A 23,588-nucleotide genomic window follows, 5' to 3' on the forward strand; every position below is an offset into this window, starting at 1 on the left:
CTGCATTCGTATAATATATGAGAAAGCATAAAGTAAACAAATGTTATGAATAAGTCTGTGTAAAAAACGGTCTCTACCAAACTCCTCTGTCAATTTTTGGTCTACAGACTTGAAACTTGATATATAGAAGATTTGGACCTGTGGAATAAATTTGATTTGGTTTTTAGTCAGTAAAAATAGCTGCTAATGGATTTAAATTTAAAAAAAAATTGAACTTGCAGGTGTAAGTCGTTTTAATTGGTATCGTCCACACGTGCACGGATATGCATTTTTTATTTAACTATGTTAATTTTTAAAGTTTTGATATGCATGTGACACACAAGTCATATTTTTTTAAACTTTTAAAATCATTACTATATATTAGGTACAATATAATAATCAATAGAGAATTGGCTCTATAATAATAAATATGAAATCTGCATAAATTAAAATATTGTATTTATGCATATTTTATGCCCACACAACGCCGGGTAGTTTGCTAGTTCTTTATTTAATATGTCAGCAATATTTGTTCTTTGGGAATCAGTATGATAGAATGCCTTTTATCTAAGATATGAAATTCATGAATATTTTCCAAAATTTCATAGTTTTTTTTATAAGACAATCCCAACCAAATGAAAAAGCTCAATATACTGGATTTTACTAAATATGTACGACTAAAAATGATGTACGATTATTATACAACTAAATTGCCACTGTTGCTGGTTAAAGCAACTTCGACCCAGGCAATCGACTGTGTCCGTCAGCGTAAAATATCGTAAAACAATCTTGTAATAAGCAACAAAACGAATTTACTCGGAAGTAATATATATATAATGCAATACTGAAAGGAAGACGAAAATTCATGATTAAAACGTTAAAATAAAGTTAACGTTTAACATAAAGTTAACGGGGTGAAGAGAATAAAAGGAGGGAGAAAAAAAATGGGAGAGTCAGCTGACCGGTTTCGCCCTCATTTCACCCCGTAAACTTTATTTTAAACATTGACTTTATTTTAACGTCCTAATCATGAATTTTCGTCTTCCTTTCATGATTGCATTATATAAATGTTGTACCCCTCAAAGAATCATGATATATATATATATATATATATATATATATATATATATATATAGAGAGAGAGAGAGAGAGAGAGATAGATAGATAGATAGATAGATAGATAGATAGATAGTCTGAATAAGCTTTGAGTAAAAAATGTAAAAATAAAAATAAAGAATGCAGTTTAAATTCCTCGAAAAAAAACTAAATTCAACTAAATTGCAGACTTACATAATCTGACTTGAACTTTATAATTACAAAAGAGAATACAACTACATAAGGATAATAAAAATCCTTAACTAAAATTGTTAGATAGAAATAGACTTATGACTTGCATAAGCTGACTTCTCAAAAGTTTACAATTATAAAAGAATTCAACTATATAAGGATGAAAAAAAAAAGAAAGCCTTAACTAAAATATATATATTGTTAGTTATTATTTTAAAACCAGAAAATGTATTCAATTCACACTCGTAATAATGTTTTCATATTTTTTATGACATATATCTTACATTGAATGGCGGAAGCCCACCAAACAACTCATCAGAGACAAATGTATGTTCCTCAGAAAAAAGTTGGGATGTTTGTTATTTTTCTTGTGTGTGTGTGTGTGTGTGTGTGTGTGTGTGTGTGTGTGTGTGTGTGTGTGTGTGTGTGTGTGTGTGTGTGTGTGTGTGTGTGTGTGTGTTAACTAAATATTGGTGTGAAACTAAACTGTAAAAATTTCTGGATACTCAAAATAAATAAACGCATAAATAAATAAATAATGAGAAAATATTTGTCTTTCATTGATTCTGGGTTTCATTTAAAAATTTCTTCATAAATAACATTTAATCAGAAAATGACAAATCTAATGACATATTTTTATATTTTTAATTCTGGTTTTGGCTTTATCATATACCGCTAAAAAGAATCTTTTTTCATAATTTATATCAAATGCTATTTCTTAGTAATCATATGTAAAACTTAAATTGCTTTTTAACAGAAATGGTGTAGATATGTTTATATATCTAAATGAACTCTTACGATGATGTTGGAGTAAAATTTCCTCAACTATATTTGATTTTTATTAGTTTTCAAAAAAGTTATTTTAAACAAATTGATTTCATCAATGAATGAAACCAGTGAGATTTGAAGACATGCGTTGCATGGAGAGAAATGATATAAGAATGAGGCAATGAATGTGAAATAGAAGAATCATTTAGCAGAGGAATGCACAGGAAAACATGGGAGGAAGTAATAAAGATGGATCTGAGAGAAAGAAGGATAAAGACCTGGCCAGAGATAGGTTAGTTTGGAAATCAATTTCTTGAAGCTATCCAACACATGCCATCATGTAAAATGGACATTAAAATGATGATGACAACGATGCCGACGTTGATTGAGAAATCACTTTTTCCAGAATATGACATCATCAAATCAGATAAATTGTCTGCTATCTCGATTGTTCTAAACAAAGAACTTTTATTCATTCTTTCAACGTGACCATACCATCAAAGTCTACTCTCTTGCACACATTTCATTATACTCTTCAGATAGAATCTTCCTCTGATATCATTGGGAATAAGCCTGCCTTCAAGACTCACATTACATATCCATCAAATCATTCTTATATCATTTCTCTCCATGCAACACATACTCTCAACCCTCACTTGCCAGGTTTTGCTTCCATACATTATCACACTGCATACACATGCCTAATAGATGAGACAATCACTAAAGTTTTCCAATATATCATTAAAACAAAGACTGTTGAACATTCTTGAATAAAACTTGGTGGACAAGTTAGGCATAGACTAAAGTTTATGGTTGGATTGCAGAAAGGATTGTAAATTTATTAAAAATTCCATGGATTGGTGACATTTTTTTTTATCGTGTCTATTTCAATATTTTTTTAATATTCTGATTTATTGAAAGTATCATCAAAATTTGTACATTTTGTGTCCTTCTCGTTTCACACTTATGAATGGGTAAGAATGGCAACTTTTCTTCAATTAATTGTACAATGACTTATGTAAAGTATTTTGGCATTAAGTCATCATTGTCGTCATCATCATCATCATCAACATCTTGTATAAATCCAAAGATTCTATTGTTGGCATTGGTTTCCCTGATATTTTTCTAGTCAGAATTTTTTCAAGAAAGACATCAGATACTTACGAGAGGGACCACATGAAGGTTGCCAACATCTTAAGTGAAAGTGATTTTAGTGGAACGAACTGGATTTGAACTTGGGACACCCAGGTCGTCAGTCTGTGATGTTAACCACTGAATCACCATCATCTCTCTGGCATTAAGTAACTTGAAAAGAGTTGATTTGCTGATAAGCAGACAAAACTATTTTTATTTTATGTTGGATATAAATTGTCAAATATTTGATAATTTATTTTCTGCAAAAATATTTCTTGAGTTGCCAATCTGTATTGTATGTTGTGAACTATTTCCAACTTATATCTGTATTCATTTCTAAAATATTTTATTTGTGTTTTAGACAGATTTTTATTGGGCAGAATGTATTTACATTTTTCAATCAAAAAATGTTGAAGAGATTGTTTACATCAAAAATTTCAAAAGTTGTACATATTTAACACTGATATACATATATTGATATGAGGAGTGTTCCAAAAGTAATGCCTCCTATTTTTTTTCGCCTGAATGTACAAGAGAGGATTGCAAATTGCATTGTTATGATGAATGCACTTATGTATTCATAACCTGAAAGTTTCATCTTTCTGTTGCAGATATTGACGGCATGAGACTCTAAGAAAGCAACTTCTGTCATAGGCATATGTCAGAAGCAATGATGCGTTATTGAATTCCTCGCAAAACTGCATTGAGAATGGTAATTATTATTTAGAAAAATAAATTCGGGAACACAAAAAGTTACTCGTTTTAATGGGACCATTCCTGTCTTTGCAGCTCTTCAACTTTTAAAGTTAAAAAATAGGATACTTTACTTTTATTAATAACATAACTCTCATATGACAAAATGTGCTCCAGACACCCATACACAGCCATCATTCATCGCTGATAAAAGTGCAAAGAGAATGCTGTAGAAAAGTAAATTCTGAAGCACAAAAGGGCGCTTGTTTTAATGGTACCACTCCCGGTTTTCATAGCTCTTCAACTTTTGAGTTAAAAAACAAATAGGAGACTTTACTTTTGGAATGACCCTCATACTAAGATTTGATATAATATTTATATAGGTAAATTGGATTTAATAACGATATCTATATGGCTACATTGAATTTAATAATGATATTTATATGGGTTCATTGGATTTTGATTGATTTCACTTTCATGCATTTCTGTAATTTCAGGATTCATCTCAAGACGTCTGTTAATAGTCCCAGCACCATCTCCTCCAGCAGTTATACACCCCATCCACCCAGTAATTCAAGTCCCACTCAATCTCACCTTCATCAATATCCTAGCCACCTCCAAACCCAAACTTCTCAACAGACACATAATCCTAACAACCAACAACAGCATAGCCCAATTAGTACACCGACAACCCCTGTTCACAACTCCACTCCCAGAATGACCACACCCAACCGCAATCCTGAACCCCCACCTGGGGTCATGTATTGCATGCAATCTCCAGATTTTCCACTTGGGCGGCAGTTCCCTTGTGATTCCTGTGAACTCATCTTTCCACTGTATGATCAACTCAAGCGTCACCGGCAAACGGCCCACCCGTCAGCGTCCGCTTCAAAGACGTTCACTTGTGACGTCTGCCACAAAATCTTCTCGCAGAAAATGTCGTTAATCAACCATCAGCGCATCCATACTGGGGTCAAACCATTTGCATGCGACCTCTGCCCCAAGTCATTCTCGCAGGTCTCCAGCCTTCGCTGCCATAGCCGGACCCACACAGGTGAGAAACCGTTTCGGTGCAGTGTGTGCGACAGGCTGTTCAGCCAGAAGGGCAACTTGCAGGTACACATGCGCCGTCACACGGGTGACAAGCCATTTGTATGTGACGTGTGCCACCGAGCGTTTAGTCAGAAAGGCAACCTGCAGACTCACATGAAACGTCACGTTGATGGCAAGCCGCTCAGCTGCCACATTTGTGGCAAAGTTTATATCTACAAGTCGCTGCTCAAGTGCCACGAAAAGACACATCTTATGGAGCAGATGACAGCGGCAGTTTCGATACAAAACAGCGATGGCGATGGTCAAGTTGATGGCTATGGCCACAACAGTAGCACCAACAATGATCCAAACGGCAGCATGAACAACAATAACAATGGTAAAGTCATTTCTGACAGTGATGTCATATACAAGCAGTTATAATAACATGATTTTTGGTAATTTTTTGTTCCTGTTTTCTTTTTTCTTTTTATTTTTTTTTTCAAATAGATTCAACATCTTTTCTACTTTCATATGATTTTTTTGTTTTTGTTTTTGTTTTTTTTCAAATAGATCTAACAATATTTCTACACATGTTTTTTTTTGTTTTGTTTTTTTTTCACATAGATATAGCAGTATATCTACTCATTTTTGGGGGTTTTTTTTCAAATAGATCTAACAATATTTCTACACATGTTTTTTTTTTTGTTTTTGTTTTTTTTCAAATAGATATAGCAGTATATCTACTCATTTTGTTTTTGTTTTTTCAAATAGATCTAACAATATTTCTACTCATGTTTTTTGGGACTAACATCATCATCTTTAGTATTTGTGACTTTTCTTATCATCCTAAAAAGACAAGAAAACAATTACTTTTATTCCTGATATATTTTTTCTCCACATTGTTTCAAATAGGATTGTCAATCAAATTGTCTCTTGTCTGTTCTCTTTGTAAAATCAAAAACTAATTGTGCAATTGCAAAAACTAGTTTTATTCATTCTTTTTAACTTAAATGTTTATCAATTTATTAAACTCTTTTTTTATTTGGGGGTGGGGCATGCCAAGCTTTCATGCAATTTCTAGTCCTTTTTTTTATGAAGTCTGAATGAAAATAGTTTCTATTTAAATGTTACATGATACTAATGTGATGTTAGATGGGAAATCCTTTTGCTCCTCCCTTCCAAATGGCCATTATTCTTCTCATTAACAGAAAACAGCTGTTTGTTTCATTGACACATAAGTAGTTGGCTCAATGGGTAATAACGTCCTGCTGTAATAGTGGCAATAGCAGTTGTGCATCTCTTTTTTCTTCCTTGTGGCTGTAATAATGGAAGCAACTAAAAAGAACAGTAAATAACTCCATCACTAGCTCTGGGAGGTGGCCTTAATTTTTAAACTAATTTACAGAAAGTATATCTAGATGCATGTATTTTCCTGACCAAAATGATGGATTTATTTAAAAATTTAATCATAAGTTAGAAATAATACCCCTAGGGTTCCCTGATAATTAAATTATCTTTATAATTTACGTAAACATACTTCTAACTAGATCCAATAATTCGAAACCTTAGAGTGCAGAGCTATCCCCCCCCCACCTTCTTTCTTTCCTGCCAAAACATGGCGAATTTTACACCTGATGAAAGTTGAAGGTTACATCAACCAAAACGTTGTGCAGTTAAAACGCAAGATTAGACCAATTGTCCGATTAGTCTAAACAATACAACATTCATACCTCATCTAAAAAATTTAGAACTGTAAATCATATGCAGCCTTTGAATTAGTTTCTAAAAGGCTCGATTCTGGATATGACCTTAAACTATATCCATTGGTGAGGCCCCAGCTTGCAGGCTTTGGGGAGTGTGGAGCCACCCTTTAATTGGCATTGCTCCCAGGTCCACCCTGACCCAGAGTGGTAGTACCTGTTAGGGTCCCAACTATGGGTTAAATAGAAACCGACTTGAAAAAAAACCAAATATATTCTATCAAAAGATTTTTTCTTCAAAATCACTAGATTCGGCATTAAATAACCTGAAAAGGGTTGATATGCCGTAAAACAAAAACAACCAACCAACCAATCAACATTTAAAAAGGCTCATAGATTTTTCAGATTCGTGAATAGAGAAGCACTAGAAAATCAATACCACACGTACAACGTCTGAATATAAAATGATTGATTGAAACTAATGGGAAATTGAACTTTGTATCTTGATATTCATGACAAAGAAAATCTAGATAGCTGAATAATTACAGACATATGCTTCTATTGATTAAGTCTATAGACACCATCTTATATATTGTTTAATGTTATTGCTTACCTTGAAGATTCTTTGGTTGGTTACAAGATCTTTTGGTTGGTTACAAGATCTTTTGGTTGGTTACGAGATCTTTTGGTCGGTTGTGAAATCCTTTGGTTGGTTACAAGATCTTTTGGTTGATTACGAGATCCTTTAGTTGGTTACGAGATCTTTTGGTTGGTTACGAGATCTTTTGGTTGGTTACGAGATCTTTTGGTTGGTTATAAGATCTTTTGGTTGGTTACGAGATCCTCTGGCTGGTTAATATGTTCATGCAGAAGAAAATGATGTTATTTTACATTAAGTTAAATCTTATATCTTCTGCCTTTTTATTAGAATGTTTTATTTATTATAATGTATTTCATATAAGTAGATTAATAATAAGTGTGAAACTCAGTCGTTAGAATATTTGCTTTCTGATCAAGTTGCAAGTTCTATCTCTCTTTGCAGCACTTTTTGGCGAGTACCTGATGCATCATAGACCACATGCCTGCTCAAAGCTTGCTAGTGAAATTTGGTAAAACTGTTCAGATAGCATGATGAATAAGCAATAACCCTACAACCTAGAAAGCAGCCATAAAAACCATCTTGTATTGCATTGAAGTAAATCTGTTTGACTCAACATGGTATAACTCTTCTGACTGGCTTGATTCTGTTGCTGGCATTCTTTCCAGAATCAAGTACTTACAAAATGGACCACATGAAGGTTGCCAACATCCATAAATGAAACTGGTGTTATAGAACCGACTCAGTCCGAACTTGATACAGTCAGTTCGTCAATCCACTTCACTACAGCCACCTTCCAACATGTACATTAATAAGGTTTTTTTCTTATTCATATTATTTGGATTCATCAGACTACTGTTCTCATCTTTATTTTCACAACATTTCGGTCAATGTAACTTCCGACCTTCTTCAGGTGTATCTTGTTGAAGTTGGAAATGTTTCTGTTGAACTCGGGAATTTGGACAGAACTTCGAACAGAACCCTTTATTTACTTCACAGAGTTAACATGCTCTCGTTCCATTAGTCATGACTGAATAAAAATCCTAATTGCATTTTTCGGTCACCCACACTGAGGATTGAACCTTCAACCTTCAGGAAAATATCACTTTTACAATTGATTTTTCCAACTACTCTAACCACTGCACCACAGGTCCTTGCAATAATAGAGATAACCAATCCTCATCTCAAAAATTTAGAAACATCAGTTTTCTTCTTATTTTGAAAGGTAGCATTCATTAGTTGGTTATCGTCAAGCAAAGTCCCCCCCCCCTCCCGTCACTTGTTGTGGGCCTGTTTGACTAAAATCAAACATCATAAAAAAACGTATCCAATATAGAATACCACCCCCCTCCAAAATTTGTTCTTTTTAATTTCAATAAATCTTAATAGTAAATAAGAAAAACTTCTTGTGAATGTTCTGTATTGGATAATTTTTTTTTATCATGTTTGAATTTAGTCTAACAGGCCTGCAGCAAATGTCGGGGAAGGTGGGGGGGTCTTTATTTGATGATAACCCATTAGATTTTATTATATCTAAATTTTCAAGGCTTTTTTAAAAAGGATCCCATTTAACTTAATTCTGGTCGCCATTTCTTAATTGTGAGCGAGAAAGTGAATTTGCTGGTAATAAACATGTTAGTTAAACTAAAATTGTTACTTTTAAGGCCATCCATTTTTAGTTATTCTCTCAAATGTTCAAACTGTGTGCAGAAGTTTTCAATCTAGTCATATTATTAAAATCCTGTAGATCTTGCTTATCACCATGCACATCCTATGATGTAATAAAGAGTAATGGATAAGAGGAGTAATAGGAGGAGGTGAATAACATAAATAATTAAGAGTTTCATAAATTTACTAGCAGGACCCATGGAAATTCCACAGAATGAGAAATAGTTTTAATCAACAAATATGTTTTGATAAAGCCGATATTTTTCTGGATAGCACAAAAAATTAGTTTTATAGGTAAATATAAAAATATTTGTTTTCAAATCTAATTTATAAAACTCACTATGTCTGTCTGTCTCCATATTTTCAAACTCTATCTCTTCTGAAACTAAAAGTCACAGAGTGGCACTAGGGGCTTCAAATGATTAGATTTTTTGGTCTTTAACCGGTTAAAATAGTTTTTAGGAGGTCAAAAAGGGGTAAGAATTGAAAAAAAAATCATTATACATTTTGTACATTCATCTTACTTTATTTTTATTCAGTTCATATGAGTGTCACGTTAGTACAGTGGTAACGTCACCAGCTTCGAATGCTAGAGTTTTGCTTTCAGTTCTGATTCTAGCTGATGGCACCCAAATACTTTATTTTTTACTTTTGAAATCACAACTCTATAATAATAATATATATGAAATCTGGACGAATTAAAATATCATATTTAAGTGTATTTTATGATTGGGCAAAGCTAGGCACCCCCTGCTAGTAGATTATAAAAATAGCCAAGTTTGGTTTTTCTCTTAAAGGCCTGAGCATCCCCTTCCTCAGCAACAGCAGAAACCTAAAATTTTAAAATATTTATGAAAACATTTTAGAATATTTTCATATTTAAACTAATATAGCAAAAGTCTGTTAGTATGTATGTATGTATGTCCGCTAAAAACTTTTGTCATCTGCATTGAACAGGCATGAACTTGGATTGTTAAAAAGAGCAAAGTCTCGGATGAATAAAAATGTATAACACAAATACTGACCCAACGGCTCATAGTCTAATAGATTATAAAGATGGCCAATTTGGTTTTTCTCTTAAAGAAATAAGCATGCCCCCCCCACACACACACCAATGTATCTGTATATGGTTGTGTATCAGCAATGCATGATACCATATATGGTAGTGCCATATATTTTATTTTAACAATATGATTAACATATATTCTTTGTTTTAGTTTAGTGGATTGCATTTAGAGTAAATATATTTATCATTTTTCTTCAAATTATAAAAAAAGAAAACTATATTTTGCTTGGATTATGACCTGGTCCTAAATTAACAAGGAAGTGAATTTTTTTTTTTTTAAGATGTCTGTATTTTGGAGAAAACGCAAGGAATTGAAATAGAAATATACGAAAGTGTACTGTTATGATTTTTACATTTTTTCATTTGCTCCGAGAAAAATTCAAAAGATGATTTTTTTTTTTTTACCTGCCATATTTTCTTGTGTATAAATTGAGGCATTTTGAATGAGGATTAATGGCAAAAATCAGAAATTGCATTAAAAAAATTTTCAGAAAATTTTTACTGATCTCAAGGCTTTACAAACAAATTTATTTTTAATTGACCTTTGACAACTAGATTTTTTGATTTACTAAAGTTGCTAGCCAAATGCATATGATTTTTGGAATATGGCAACTTCGTTCTGTGACAAATATGTACATAATAAATATTTTTCTGTATTTTTTTCAAAAATAAATGTAATTCTAAATATACACGGAATTTTATGTTGAGACTTGAAGGTATAAACATTCGAATTTCTTCAGATGTTTTTTAAACAGTCTTCATTAAAAAAAAGAATATATTGTTCTATTAAAACTTTTATAGTTTAAATAATTTGACCTTTCAAGTTTTATTTAAAAATAAAAGATTTAAAAGACATTTTTCACTCAGCAATGCACTTTGGAAGATGCTCTGTCAAAAAAAACACAATCGCAAAAGATAGACGTTTTATTATTTCTAAGTTGCTACTCGGAAAAATCACTTGCAACGTAAAGCCCTGTATCTTTAAAAAATTTATCTATCCTTAATTTTTTTTTTTTTTTACTTATCCTTAAAATTCCCTTTGATCTGAAATAACAAAATTACAAATATACTTAGTTAACCTGACTTGATAAGAAAACACAAAGTAGACAAATTTACAATCTATCTATATCCATAGAAGTGAAAGTGTGTGTGTGTGCGCATGTGTGTGTGTGTGTGTGAGGACACTTCTCAACCTATATACTCAATGAATTTTTAATCTACATATTAAACTTGCTACATGGGGTATTCAGACGTGTGGAAACGTTTTTAATCTGTTTTCATCCAGAAAAAAGGGGTTGCTAAAGGGTCAAAATTGAAAAATTGATACTTGGGAGTCATCAAATTTTTATCTGTTTACCAACTGTTTCATGAATGCACATGCACGGCTGTGAAACATGACAGCTTATTTATGTTAAGAATAAGTAGATTTGAAAACACTTTGTAAATACCGTGTCTAAGCTGGTCTAATGGTTATGGTATTTGACTCACTGTCTTAAGGTTTTGGTTTTGAGCTCAGCTCGAGTATTTTTTTTTTTACTCACAAGAAATAAACTGTTCAGAAAAAAATAATACTCGCATGCAGATGTGTCAGTTTCTTTCCGTTTTTTTATTTTACTTCATTTTTTTCAAAGGAATTTAATGTTACATTTAATATCTGGCAATATCGGGTACATCTGCTAGTTTTTTTTATAAAAGGCATTTCATGTGTCAGCAATACATGTTCTTTAAGAACCAATACATTAATACTTAACAGTATGATTATCATATATATTTTAACAATATGATTAACATATATTCTTTGTTTTGGTTTAGTGGATTGCATTTAGAGTAAATATATTTATTATTTTTCTTTGAATTATAAAAAAGAAAACTACATTTTGATTCTATTATAAGCTGATCTTATTAATTAGGAACTTAATTTTTTTTAAGATGTCTGTATTTTAGGAACATCTTTTATCTCAAAGATAGGAAATTCACCAAAATCAAAAATTATTTTTGAAACTGAAATGAAGAGCCATGCAATAAAATATCAAATATTTTAATGAAATATACGATGTTGGGATTTTAATGAAATATACGATGTTGGGATTTTAATGAAATATACGATGTTGGGATTTTAATGAAATATACGATGTTGGGATTTTAATGAAATATACGATGTTGGGATTTTAATGAAATATACGATGTTGGGATTTTAATGAAATATACGATGTTGGGATTTTAATGAAATATACGATGTTGGGATTTTAATCAATAATATCATATATATATTTGAAAAAAAAAAAGAAAATAGTGTACATATCAATGATTGTATTACAGGTTGTGAGTTGTGTTCCGAACGTATGCAATCTATTCTTATGGTTTTCATTTCTGAAACAGTGTTGTATTTTAAAGTCAAAGTATATACGCAAGAAAATATGGTAGATAGAAATTTTTCCCATCTTTTGTGTTTAAAACAAGCAAACTTATAAACTAACATTTAAAGAACTTTTGAGATTACAAATTTTTTTTCAGAAGTTTTAAAGATAAAAAGGATTATTCTTGAAAAAAAAAATCCATGAATTTTTTTTTTTTTTTTTTTTAAGAATAATGATGCAGAATTTTTTTAGGTGAAGTTTTGGAACATGAATGAAATGTATCAACAAGAAAAGAAAGATGGTCAGTATTTTCAGCGTCAAATATCTTATAATTTCTTCTCATAGCCAATCATTCATTACAGTAATCCCCCCCCCTCCCGACCCTCCACGATTTTATTGTTTCATAACTTTCTGTTATAAAGCTTATTCTTTAAACCTTGTCGCTACTTTTTGTTTTAATTCACAATTATTCATAGAGTTAAGTGTCGGTCTAATGGATACTGTTGCAGACTATGAAATCGGTTATGTAGAGTTCAAATCCAATTTGGCCTAATGTGATCATTTAATCACTAATGTTTCTTTGAAAAAAAAAAAGTGAAACTGCAAAGGTAAATTAGCAGCTTTTATTCAATTAACGTTATCCAATGAACAGTTTGCAATTAGTGCTGTGATTCAAGATTAAATAACCCGCTAAAAGGGTTGATTTGCCATAAAACAGACAAACAATAAAATCTGATTTGGTTTATTGTAAGATTTAAAAAAAAACTTTGTATTTTGTGTTCTACAAGTTTATGTTTTTTCACATTAAAAAATATAGAGCAGCATTCACCAATATTTGAATTTCATGAATGACTAAATTTATAATTTGATGAATAAATCATGTGAATTTAGAAAAAAAAAATTTTATATAATATTTTGAAAACTTTTATTCTATTAATATGAAATGCCTCCATTAAAAGTAAGAAAGTAATCATTTGAATAAAACAAATTGAAAATTTGAAGTTTCATTCAAGTATTACACATTTTTACTGTTTTTATACGCGTTCATGTTTTTTTTAGACGTGCTTTTCAATCTTTTTGCCAAAGCGGAACCCCATGGGAACATTCCATTGGTTCATGGAAAATCTATGCAATAATTTAGTTCATCTTCAAACCTAACAAATTTAGTGATTTTAATTATTTAAAATTTAGTACATTTAAATAACAATTTTTTTTAAATATGCATATAAACCCTCCCTATAATAATTTCAAAATTGAATTTAACAATCTGTTTATTTGTTCCTTGCTCTAATTTAGAAATTGCAGAATCCCTGGACTCTACTGGCGGAACCTTAAGGTTCCACAGAACCATTGTTGAAAAGCACTTCTGTAGACCATTGAAAATTTTACAGGGAGCAACGGTTTGCAATGACTGATATAGAAGATAATCTCAATTTGTCCCTGTTAGTCGGCAATTCGTTTTTATAACAGATTTTACAAGAAGGGTACCATTGTCTTTCTACATACAGCATTTGTTATTTCCAAAATAGTCACCCATTTTGTATTGACTGGGTTTAAGATGACTTAACTTTTGATGATCTGACAGGAACCGGTGTATCAATATGATTATGTCATATATGATTGGATATATAAACGTATATCTTCTCTAAATTGTTAAGTTTGGAAAAAATTTTCTTTACCTAACTTCATATTCTAAAAATACTTTGGCAAACATGCATATTAACTTATTCAATCATGACCTAAATAAATAGAAGGCCGTTCGACTAAAGTCACATGACCTGCTGACATCATAGAATAAAGTATAATGGCCATGGTTAAGCGATAGATGACTATTACGAGGATTATTTTAAAATTTGTGCATATTAAAATTAATAATGAAATACACTTTTAAAAAATAAAACCTCCCTACAATAATTCCTCAATAAAAAAATACTCGACATTCCGGCATATTTCTCCAGATATTTCATTGCTGCATTACTTCCTTGGTTTCTGGACGGTGACAGCTAATTTGGTGTCCCCTTCCAACAGATATTTTAACTAAAGAAATTTATCACATTATTAGACGAATTATTAGGATTATTATTAGTAGTAATATTATTATTATTATTATTAGTTTGGCATAAGAATGATATTTTTCTGTAAAAAAATGTTTATTTACTTTTAATAACGTTTCACATAAAAAAGTTAACAATTACAAGAAATAAATATCACACATTTATTAAATAAAAAATAAGAATTGTTCACATTGTTCCATTTATTTTTGTATAGAATATTAATAATAAATAATATTGCGTATTATAACACATAATCATCATGATAGTCGTTTATCGTTTAACTGTGGCCATTGTGTTTTATTCTATGACATCATCAGATTACGTGATTTTAATGGAAGGGCTTTCTATTTATGTAGGCCACGATTGAATAAGTAAATATGTGTGTTTATTAATACCTTTTTTTCAAAATGACAACTTTTTAGTATCATCCATTTTCCATAATGCAAGAAAGTAATAAAAATTAATATGTGTCGACTTTCATGAAATTCAAAGTAGAGCAGTTCCAATAACAATACGGAATATACACATTTGTCTAATGAGAATGTATTGTCATGGTGCATTTCTTTGTGATAATTTGTTCTATTTGCAGATAAAAGTGTTCTTCTTGTTAAGCATTTTTTCAAAATATTTCTAATGATCCCAATCAAATTTTATGCATGAAATATTTTTGTACTTCTTTTCTACACATCTAGAAAGTCGAATGAAAATAAAAGGAAGTTAATTTTTAAAATATGAGGTAAAAATAATGACCATCTATCCATTTCTTTGGTATATTTCATCCATACTTTTCTTCTACTTGCTAGATATGAAATCATTTCCAAAATACTAGTATGCATATTTACATATTGCTTTTATTTGTAGACACATCAATACATGTTGAAGTATATTTCTATATAGATCCATAATATCACACTTTCAACCATATATTCCAAATTTCATGCATATGCAAATCTAATATTTGTTTATCAAACATACAGACATTTATACCCTGTGTGAAAACATTCTGTGGATATTGTATCAAATGAATTATGCTAATGACGATTGTTACGATTTATTTGCAGGTAGTAGAAACGGTAGCCATTTTGAATAATTAAACCCATCCTTGTATTTACATCTCAAATAATGATCAATTCAAATATGCGAACATCACTTAGTCCATTGCATGTGTATTTTTTCAAAAAACATTCATCACATAACAGTATTCAAATTACAACCCATAATATGTCAACTGCTGAACAACTATAAGAACTGTTAATGTGATTGGAGAATTATTAACCAATCAGATTATCTGTTTCATTTTAAGCATTACAACTATAAGAACTGTTAATGTGATTGGAGAATCATTAACCAATCAGATTATCTGTTTCATTTTGAGCATTACAAATAAAAGAACTGTTGATGTGATTGGAGAATCATTAACCAATCAGATTATCTGTTTCATTTTGAGCATTACAAATAAAAGAACTGTTGATGTGATTGGAGAATCATTAACCAATCAGATTATCTGTTTTGCTATGAGCATTACTCACTGCTCGGTGATCTGCATTCACCAGAATTGAATTTTTCCACTTGACAGTGTCATCTACCTCTTGCTTGTTTCTGAGGTGTTTTACTGAAATTTTCTAATTAAAAAAAAAAAAAAAAAAAAAAAACTCTTATTATATGCAGATTTTTTTTTTCTTTTATTGTTCTTTACATTTTTGGTTGTGACCTCGACTGGCAGAGGCCATGATCTTTGACCCAAAACAAAGCACAAGCTTGTTTTGACAAAATTTATGATAACAAATGAAAAGTAAATAATAAAATGGAAAGCAGACACAGTTTATGAAAATAATTCATGGTAACTAATATGCATTACGCATTACATGCGTTACGCATTACATGTGTTATGCATTACGTGCATGATGCATTACATGCGTTACGCATTACATGTGTTACGCATTACATGCATGATGCATTACATATGTTACGCATTACATATGTTACACATTATATATGTTACGCATTACATATGTTACGCATTACATGCATGATGCATTACATATGTTACGCATTACATGTGTTACGCATTACATATGTTACGCATTACATGCATGATGCATTACATGCGTTACACATACTCATTCAAAAAAAGAGATTAAACAAAAGAGATTGATATGTGTCATTTTGAATGTAATGTTGGTGACTTAAATATCCATTTTGAATAAAGCTTACCTTCACTCCTGGAGCCCACCCCTTCCTGCTATAGAAATGAGTGTCATTGCTAAATGGAACTGAATTATCCAAACTTTTCTCAAGGACAAAGGTCTCCAAAGTTTACAAAAGGGAGGGCCGCATTGCTGACATTTTAGAGCAACACGGGCCAAAAAAAAAAAAAGAAAAAAATGACCTGGATGTGTTTTATACTGTTTTGTTTTTTAAATGAAACTCGTTCTCCAAAACCTCATTTTTTTTAATCATTTTCTAAACAGACAAAAAAAGACACCACATCATTTATACATATTTTCATTTAAAAAAACTTTTCCTGAATATTTTCACGTTTTCAATAAGAGCTCCGCAAACTGTACTAAAGACTTTGGCAAGTCACATTTAGCCCATGGACCGTAGTTTGGAGTTCCCTGTTCTAGGATAATACTGACCAATATTCTGATTCCGCTAGATAAAACTAGGAAGGAATATTCTTAATTAATCACGTGATTCCTTGATATGCTTTTTCTTTTCACCAAAATAATTGTGAAACAAACTTTAAAAATCATGAATTGTCAATAAAATACAAATTAGAAACAAAACAATAAATTTAAATTTATATATTTGATTTTAAATAAATGAAAAAATTCAAAACAACCATTTTAATAAATTATAATTAAAAGCCAAAAACTCCAAATTCAAAACTTGTTTGCAATATCATTTGATAATTTTTTCACTTTTTTTTTAACTGGAAATCGCTCCAGACAAGGCATGAAACCACTTGATACAAGAAGCTAAAAAATCTACTATTTCCGCGGTCAAAAACGAGTCAACGATAAGTGTTAGATGGATAGATTCTGATCCAGAAAGCAGCAGTTTTTCCTCCTTTGTCAGAAACATCGCTTGTGAAATGTGAGAACTAGAAGACAAAATAAGGGAAGCGAAAGATATAACGCTGCTGAAAGTAAACACAAAGTTCATTTTCGATTCTCTCAAAATTTGGAGATTTTTTGTACATTTACATTGTTTACTTCTCTTCCACTGCAAGAATTTAGGGTCGGAAAATGGGATTGAGAAGTCAGCGCCCCTGAGGAGGGGCACTCTGACCTGCAAAAAGTGCCTGGGTAGCCCCGTCAGCATTCCCTAGTGAGAGCGCCTTAGGAAATTAGCAATAAACTAACCCCTTCTCAAAGCGAGAAGACAAAGCCTGGGAGGGTGGACCTCCTAGAACTGCACAGAACTAAACTCCCACTGCAAAATCAACAGGGAACGGATCATTACAGGAATGGTCTAATCTCTGTTAATTTTTGAGGCCCAGGATAAAGATAGCTAGCCGAGAAGAAGTTTTGCTTTTGTTAATTTAGTATTTAATTCACACTTTATGATTAGGAATAGTTTTAAAGTAGGTATTTTTTTTTTATCAACTTCACTATTATCCGAACTACCATGTGGTTTGCATCATAAACAAATCTAATCTGGTATGGATATTAGTTAGAAATTAACTACTCCTTCTCTTTCTCTTAAATAAACACAGTTTTATATTTTTATCAAGTGATATTTAAAGCTTTTGCATTTGTAACGATGAAACGTATTGAACGAATTCATGTAAACGGATAATGGAATATTGTTGCCACATCTGGGCTAGTGCATTAATCACTAGCTTCTCTCTCTTAGACAAGCCACAAAAAATGGATTTCTAACCCTCATAGGTACTGCACTGTCTGCCAACCTCCAGCCCCTGTCCCATCACCGCAGTGTTGCATCTCTGTGCTTGTTTTACCAGTACTTCCATGTAATCTGATGAACTTGCTACACTTGTACGCCCCAAATGAAAATATCCCCAACTCACCTACCATACAGCCAAATCCCACCCCTTCACTGTAGAGACTCCTAAATGCCAGAAGATTTTCTTTCCTCAGACCATTTGCTATTGGAATTCCTTTTCTATTCCCTGTTTCTCTTCCCATACCAACATGCAGAAAGTTAAATGCAATGTGAAGAAGCCTCTTGTTGCCAAACTCCCCATCCAGGTTGCCCTCTATGAACCTGGTTCCTACCAGAGTAGTCCCTTATGCTTCAGTGTCTATATGTCTTATTTGGGCTGAAAAAAAATATTTAATGATATTCTTGAGCTGAAGCATTCGTTACATATTCGTGGATTTTTCTCATTTTCATTGTTTTCAATTTTCACAACATTTCAGATGTTTTTTTCCAATGCATTTTTTCATATGCCGTAAACCTTTCGAGAAGTTTGTATTGACCTCCTTATTTAATCCACTGGAATAAACTGCCTTTTAAGTATCTTGTATCAGTTAATGATTTCTTAACGCATGGCCAAGTGGATATACAAGATGACCCCACTCCCTCTCAAAATAATTGTGTACCAATAGAATTGTTTATATAATTCACAGTCTTTTCTACAACACAGCCATATTCGGTGGAAATAAACTCGACTTATCCATCAAGTATTAGTTATGAATGTGCAACATGTGGGATACTTTGGTGGCCGTCTCATCAGTAAGAAGTGTGATTCTGAATTGACTTCACACTCACTGAACCTCAGCCCTTAGATTTTTATCTCTGGGTTTGTTTCAAAGATAATGTCTGTCAAAGTAATGTTGGATATGGAGATGTGGCAACACACATGTGAAAGCAGAGGTGTGCACACATGCATATTCCAGATGGATTTTGAACTACATTCTTGTGTCCCATAAAAATGACCGGAATCATAATTGTCACTGAGAACAAAAAACTGTTTACATTCCAAAGTCAGGATTTATGAATTACTCAATTCAAAAGAAAAAAGAATGTAATATCTTAATATTTATTCGACCAGGAACGTCGATCGATGTTTATATAAGAGATAACATGAACAACAGAGAGGAGAGCAGACTGACAGCGATCGAGCATGATTGACATCTTTCCATCATCGAGCCACACACCAACCAACCCTACACAACAAACATCTCTCTCTCTCTCTTTGTCAATCAATAAGAATCTTAATTGTAAATAAAACTTTATATGTTGATAAATTCATCTGTGTTGACTTTAAGGATAATGACGAAAGAATTGTCTGGTGTATATATAATTTTAGCAAACATTTGCAAAGTGCAAGCTAAAAAAATTATATATACATTCAACAACGCAACAGTAACCCCAGATTATTTCTGAGATGAAGGGGGCTATCACAACCAAAAGTGGATCAGTTCCAAGCGAGGTATGTGGAGTTATTGATAATTTTGTATGTTGTATCCAGGTGTACTCATCATTGAACAGAAATAGAATGAAGACTGTTGGACATTGATGGTTAAATCTTGGTGGACAAGTCAGGGATAAACTGAAGTTTATTCACACTAATTACGGCTGAATTGTGGAAAACATTGTGAACTTAATTAATGACCTCAGAAGTTAGGGTTAGAAAGGATTTTGTTTTATTTTACAGCATAACAACAAGAATATAGCTTTTCCCTTGTCATCAGTTTGCTCAAGTTGGAGGTTGGAGCATCCTACGGGAGGTCAGACATTCACTTGCTATCTCATATATTCTAACCGAGAGATCTTTTTATGATTCTAACCATCTCTTTAAGTGCAATTGTTTCAATTTCTCTTGCACTTGGTTCACCAGGTATATTTGCCAGGTAGTGCTTGAAATTCTTTTTGATGAATCCAGTTGCTCCTATCTATGGGTTATTTAATGCTAAATAAAGTTGTCCAATATAAAATTCTTTAATTGTGATGATTATTTATGTTTTTCGAATACATTGCTCCTTGAAAACATTACTCTTTGAGAATATCAAGCTGGGAAAAGACTTAGACAATCCTCAAACTATAGACCTATTTCATTAGTTTTGTGTTTTTGGAATAAAATTATCTACTATAATTTCATAGGTAGAGTAATCTTTACTTATATATAAAAGGCACTTTGTGTGCGTCTGTGTTCATATGTGAGTTTGTTCCCTATGGACTCCGAAACGGCTGGAATGATTTTTTAAAATTTCACACAAATGTACTTTATGTGTCTGGGAGTATTCTTAGATAGATTTTCTATCAGAATGCCTCCGATAAGTATCAAAAATCGATAATAATAAAAAAAAAATCCGATTCAAAAAGGAGCAGTTCGATTTTGATCAAAGTTAATATCCTTATACAGCCGAACATCACAAGTGCATTTGAGAAGTTTTATCACTGCACAAACAGAAGAGCCCTGTGTATAAAATTAACAGTAGGTTCTTTGAAAACATTAATCTTTGAAATCCTTTTTTCACATTTGAAAACATTAATCTTTGAAATCATTATTTTTTAAAAACATTCTTTGAAATCCTTATTCTTTGGCATCGGTAGCATTCTTTGTTCTCAACGTGATTGGTCCTCAGCCACTTCTAGTATCTCTTTGGGGAGAAAAATGAAAAACAAACAAAAAAAAAGATCAGATTGAGTAATATGTTTGGAGATGAACTCATTAGATACTTGACATGGTCAGTTGATTGATTGGATTTCTATATTTTATTTTGTAAACAGATTTAAATGAAACGAAATTAGGGACAAGATCAATCAATAAGTGGGGAGTGGGGTCTCTGGTCATCCTTGTCACTGTATCTTTGATTTGTGTAAGGTATTTCTGGCTAGAGTTCTCAGTCGTCATAATACCACATTCACACCAGTGGTATTAGGCTACTCTGACGACCTCCCATCTAGCCAAAGCAAGAACTGAAGTGAATGAATGTCTAACTACCAAGATTCTGTTCTACTGCATGATGATACTAACTGATACACCCACTTTTTTTTTATTGCAGCCGGGGTGAGGTATTAAAAAGAGGTGGGTATTACCTTATAGATGCTAGTTAAAACAAATTCTATTTGAGTGTCATGAATTTATCCCTGGTAAAGCAACATAACAGAAACTGATACAAGATATCTTTAAAAAGAAGCGGGTGCTGAACACAAGAGCTGTTGGAAATTTGCAGAAGGTTAGTGACGGCTACAAATTGACATCTGAAGAAGGCTGAAGAGCACAATGGCCAAATCATTATAAAAATAGTAATAGCCAAGGTAAAAAAAAAAAAAAAAAAAACATGTAAGTAAAATGCTGGGAGCAAAAAAAAAAAAAAAAAAAAAAAAACAACAACAATCTAACATATTGACAAGGGGGAGGGGAAAAAATGTGAGAAAAAAATTTAAATGTATGGTTTAAATAAATTGTGTATGATACTTGAAATCTACTCCAATGTACAAAGACGTTTACAACAATGTTTATGATATTACAAGTGAAAAAAAAATATTTAAAAAAATATGTGAACGATCTGACTGTCTCAAACATGAATCAATAACATTATTCGCATTTTTTTTTTTTACCTGATTTTCTTAATATTTATTTTGATGGATTCCTGACATTCATTTTTGAACCAATAAAATGTGTGTGAGTTTTTCATGGCCATCTTCTGAATAAATCATATTGCAGAGTGAGTGAATTTGAATGTGTTTCAATAATTTTTTGTGTTTTTAAGTTTTTGTAAAAGTTTCAGCTTCTTCAGTTCTTCATCAACCCTCATGATATAACATCTTTATTATATGAAATGTCTTAAATATTATAAGTATATGAAATGTCTTATTAAATATTAAAATTATATGAAATAATGAAAAATTGAAAATGATGTTATTTCTAATTTAACTGCCTTAATCTCCCTTTTTCTCAGTCAACATTCTCAATGCAAAACAGAAACTGCTTGCGAGATGAGGTGTTTATAGCAAATGAAGTGATCCATAATATAGTTTTTAAGTTGAATTTATTGATGGGTTTGATAGTTTTAAGTCAAACTACAAAAACAAACAATATGGGTCTGATGTTCTTAAAATCATTAAATAAACAATATAAATTGTAATTGTCAGACGACATTAAAACCATTAAAACAATATATATCTATCTATATATATACGAGCGTCGATTCCATGGTCGAGTGGGAGAACTGCCAACTGTCAACATGACGGTTCTAGGTTCAGTCCTTGGCTTGGGAGAGATGCTAGTCTAGCGGCGCTGATGAGTTGTGATACAACGAAACAGGACTGTATGTCGATGACTACAAATATATATATATATATTAATGGGTTTATGACCATTAAAAAACGGTATAAATAAATGTATGATAAATGTAAATTGTAATGAGTTAGGTGGTATTAAAACCATAAAAACAAACAATATAATTATTAATGGTTGTATGACCATTAAAAAACAGTATAAATAAATACATAATAAATGTTAACGTAAAAATGATATTTATTTACAATTTCTGATAATGTTTTTATCACATAGAATTTACATTAGTTTTTTTGCTTTAAAGCAAATTTTGTCATCCTTGTCGTGTGGTTATAAATATGTTAGCAAATATTTCAAATGTCACATTTTAGGATAAGAACTAATTGTATAAACACCTTGGCTTAACATTCACAGGCAACATGAATTTTAACAAATACATTGAAGACATTGCCAAAACTGCTGCGAAGATGGGCTTCTTCTACCGTGCTAGAAAACTACTGACACTTGAGAGTATTATGCATCTCTACAAAGCCACCATTCGTTGATGCATGGAGTGTTGTCGCATCATGTTGTGACCTTCTCAACCACTGATCGACATGACTAATAATACGCTACTCGAAAGTTCTTCATTCAAACTTCCCGGCCTAGCATTCACAAGCAACATGAATTGGTACAGGTACATTGAGGACATTGCCAAGGTTGCTGCAAATAAGGTTGACTCCCTCTCCCGTGATAGAAAGCTGCTCACACCTACATCTCTACGAGGGCACCATTCACTCATGCATAAAGTATTGCATAGAGCATTACTACCACATCTGGGCTGATAAATCTGTCACTAGTCTCTCGTTTTTAGACAGCAGCCAAAAAAAAGTCTCCGATCTAATAAGTCCTGCACTATCAACCAGACTAACCTCTGTAGCATCACCGCAATGTTGCATTTCTGTACAGTAGAACGCTGGGATATGGTGGCCCTAGGATACGTTTTTTTTTCAAGTTACGATGTGAAATACAATGGTTTTCCGGACCTTGGTTAT

At 31.9% G+C, this 23,588-nt stretch overlaps 1 protein-coding gene across 4 annotated transcripts in view; it reads left to right on the plus strand.

The window, feature by feature from the left end:
* Positions 1 to 21,991, plus strand: part of LOC145242678 (uncharacterized) — a 137,356-nt gene extending 115,365 nt beyond the window's left edge. For all 4 annotated transcript variants that reach the window (XM_080105810.1, XM_080105811.1, XM_080105808.1 and 1 more), the window contains exon 3: positions 4,359 to 21,991. In XM_080105810.1, the coding sequence (XP_079961936.1) occupies positions 4,359 to 5,334 (976 nt within the window). In that variant the 3' untranslated portion in view covers positions 5,335 to 21,991. The remainder of the gene's footprint in view (positions 1 to 4,358) is intronic.
* Positions 21,992 to 23,588: the final 1,597 nt, after the last annotated feature.

This window comes from Euprymna scolopes, chromosome 21 (genome assembly GCF_053919585.1).
Source record: "Euprymna scolopes isolate OS-2025 chromosome 21, ASM5391958v1, whole genome shotgun sequence".
NCBI classification, from domain to species: Eukaryota; Metazoa; Mollusca; class Cephalopoda; order Sepiida; family Sepiolidae; genus Euprymna; species Euprymna scolopes.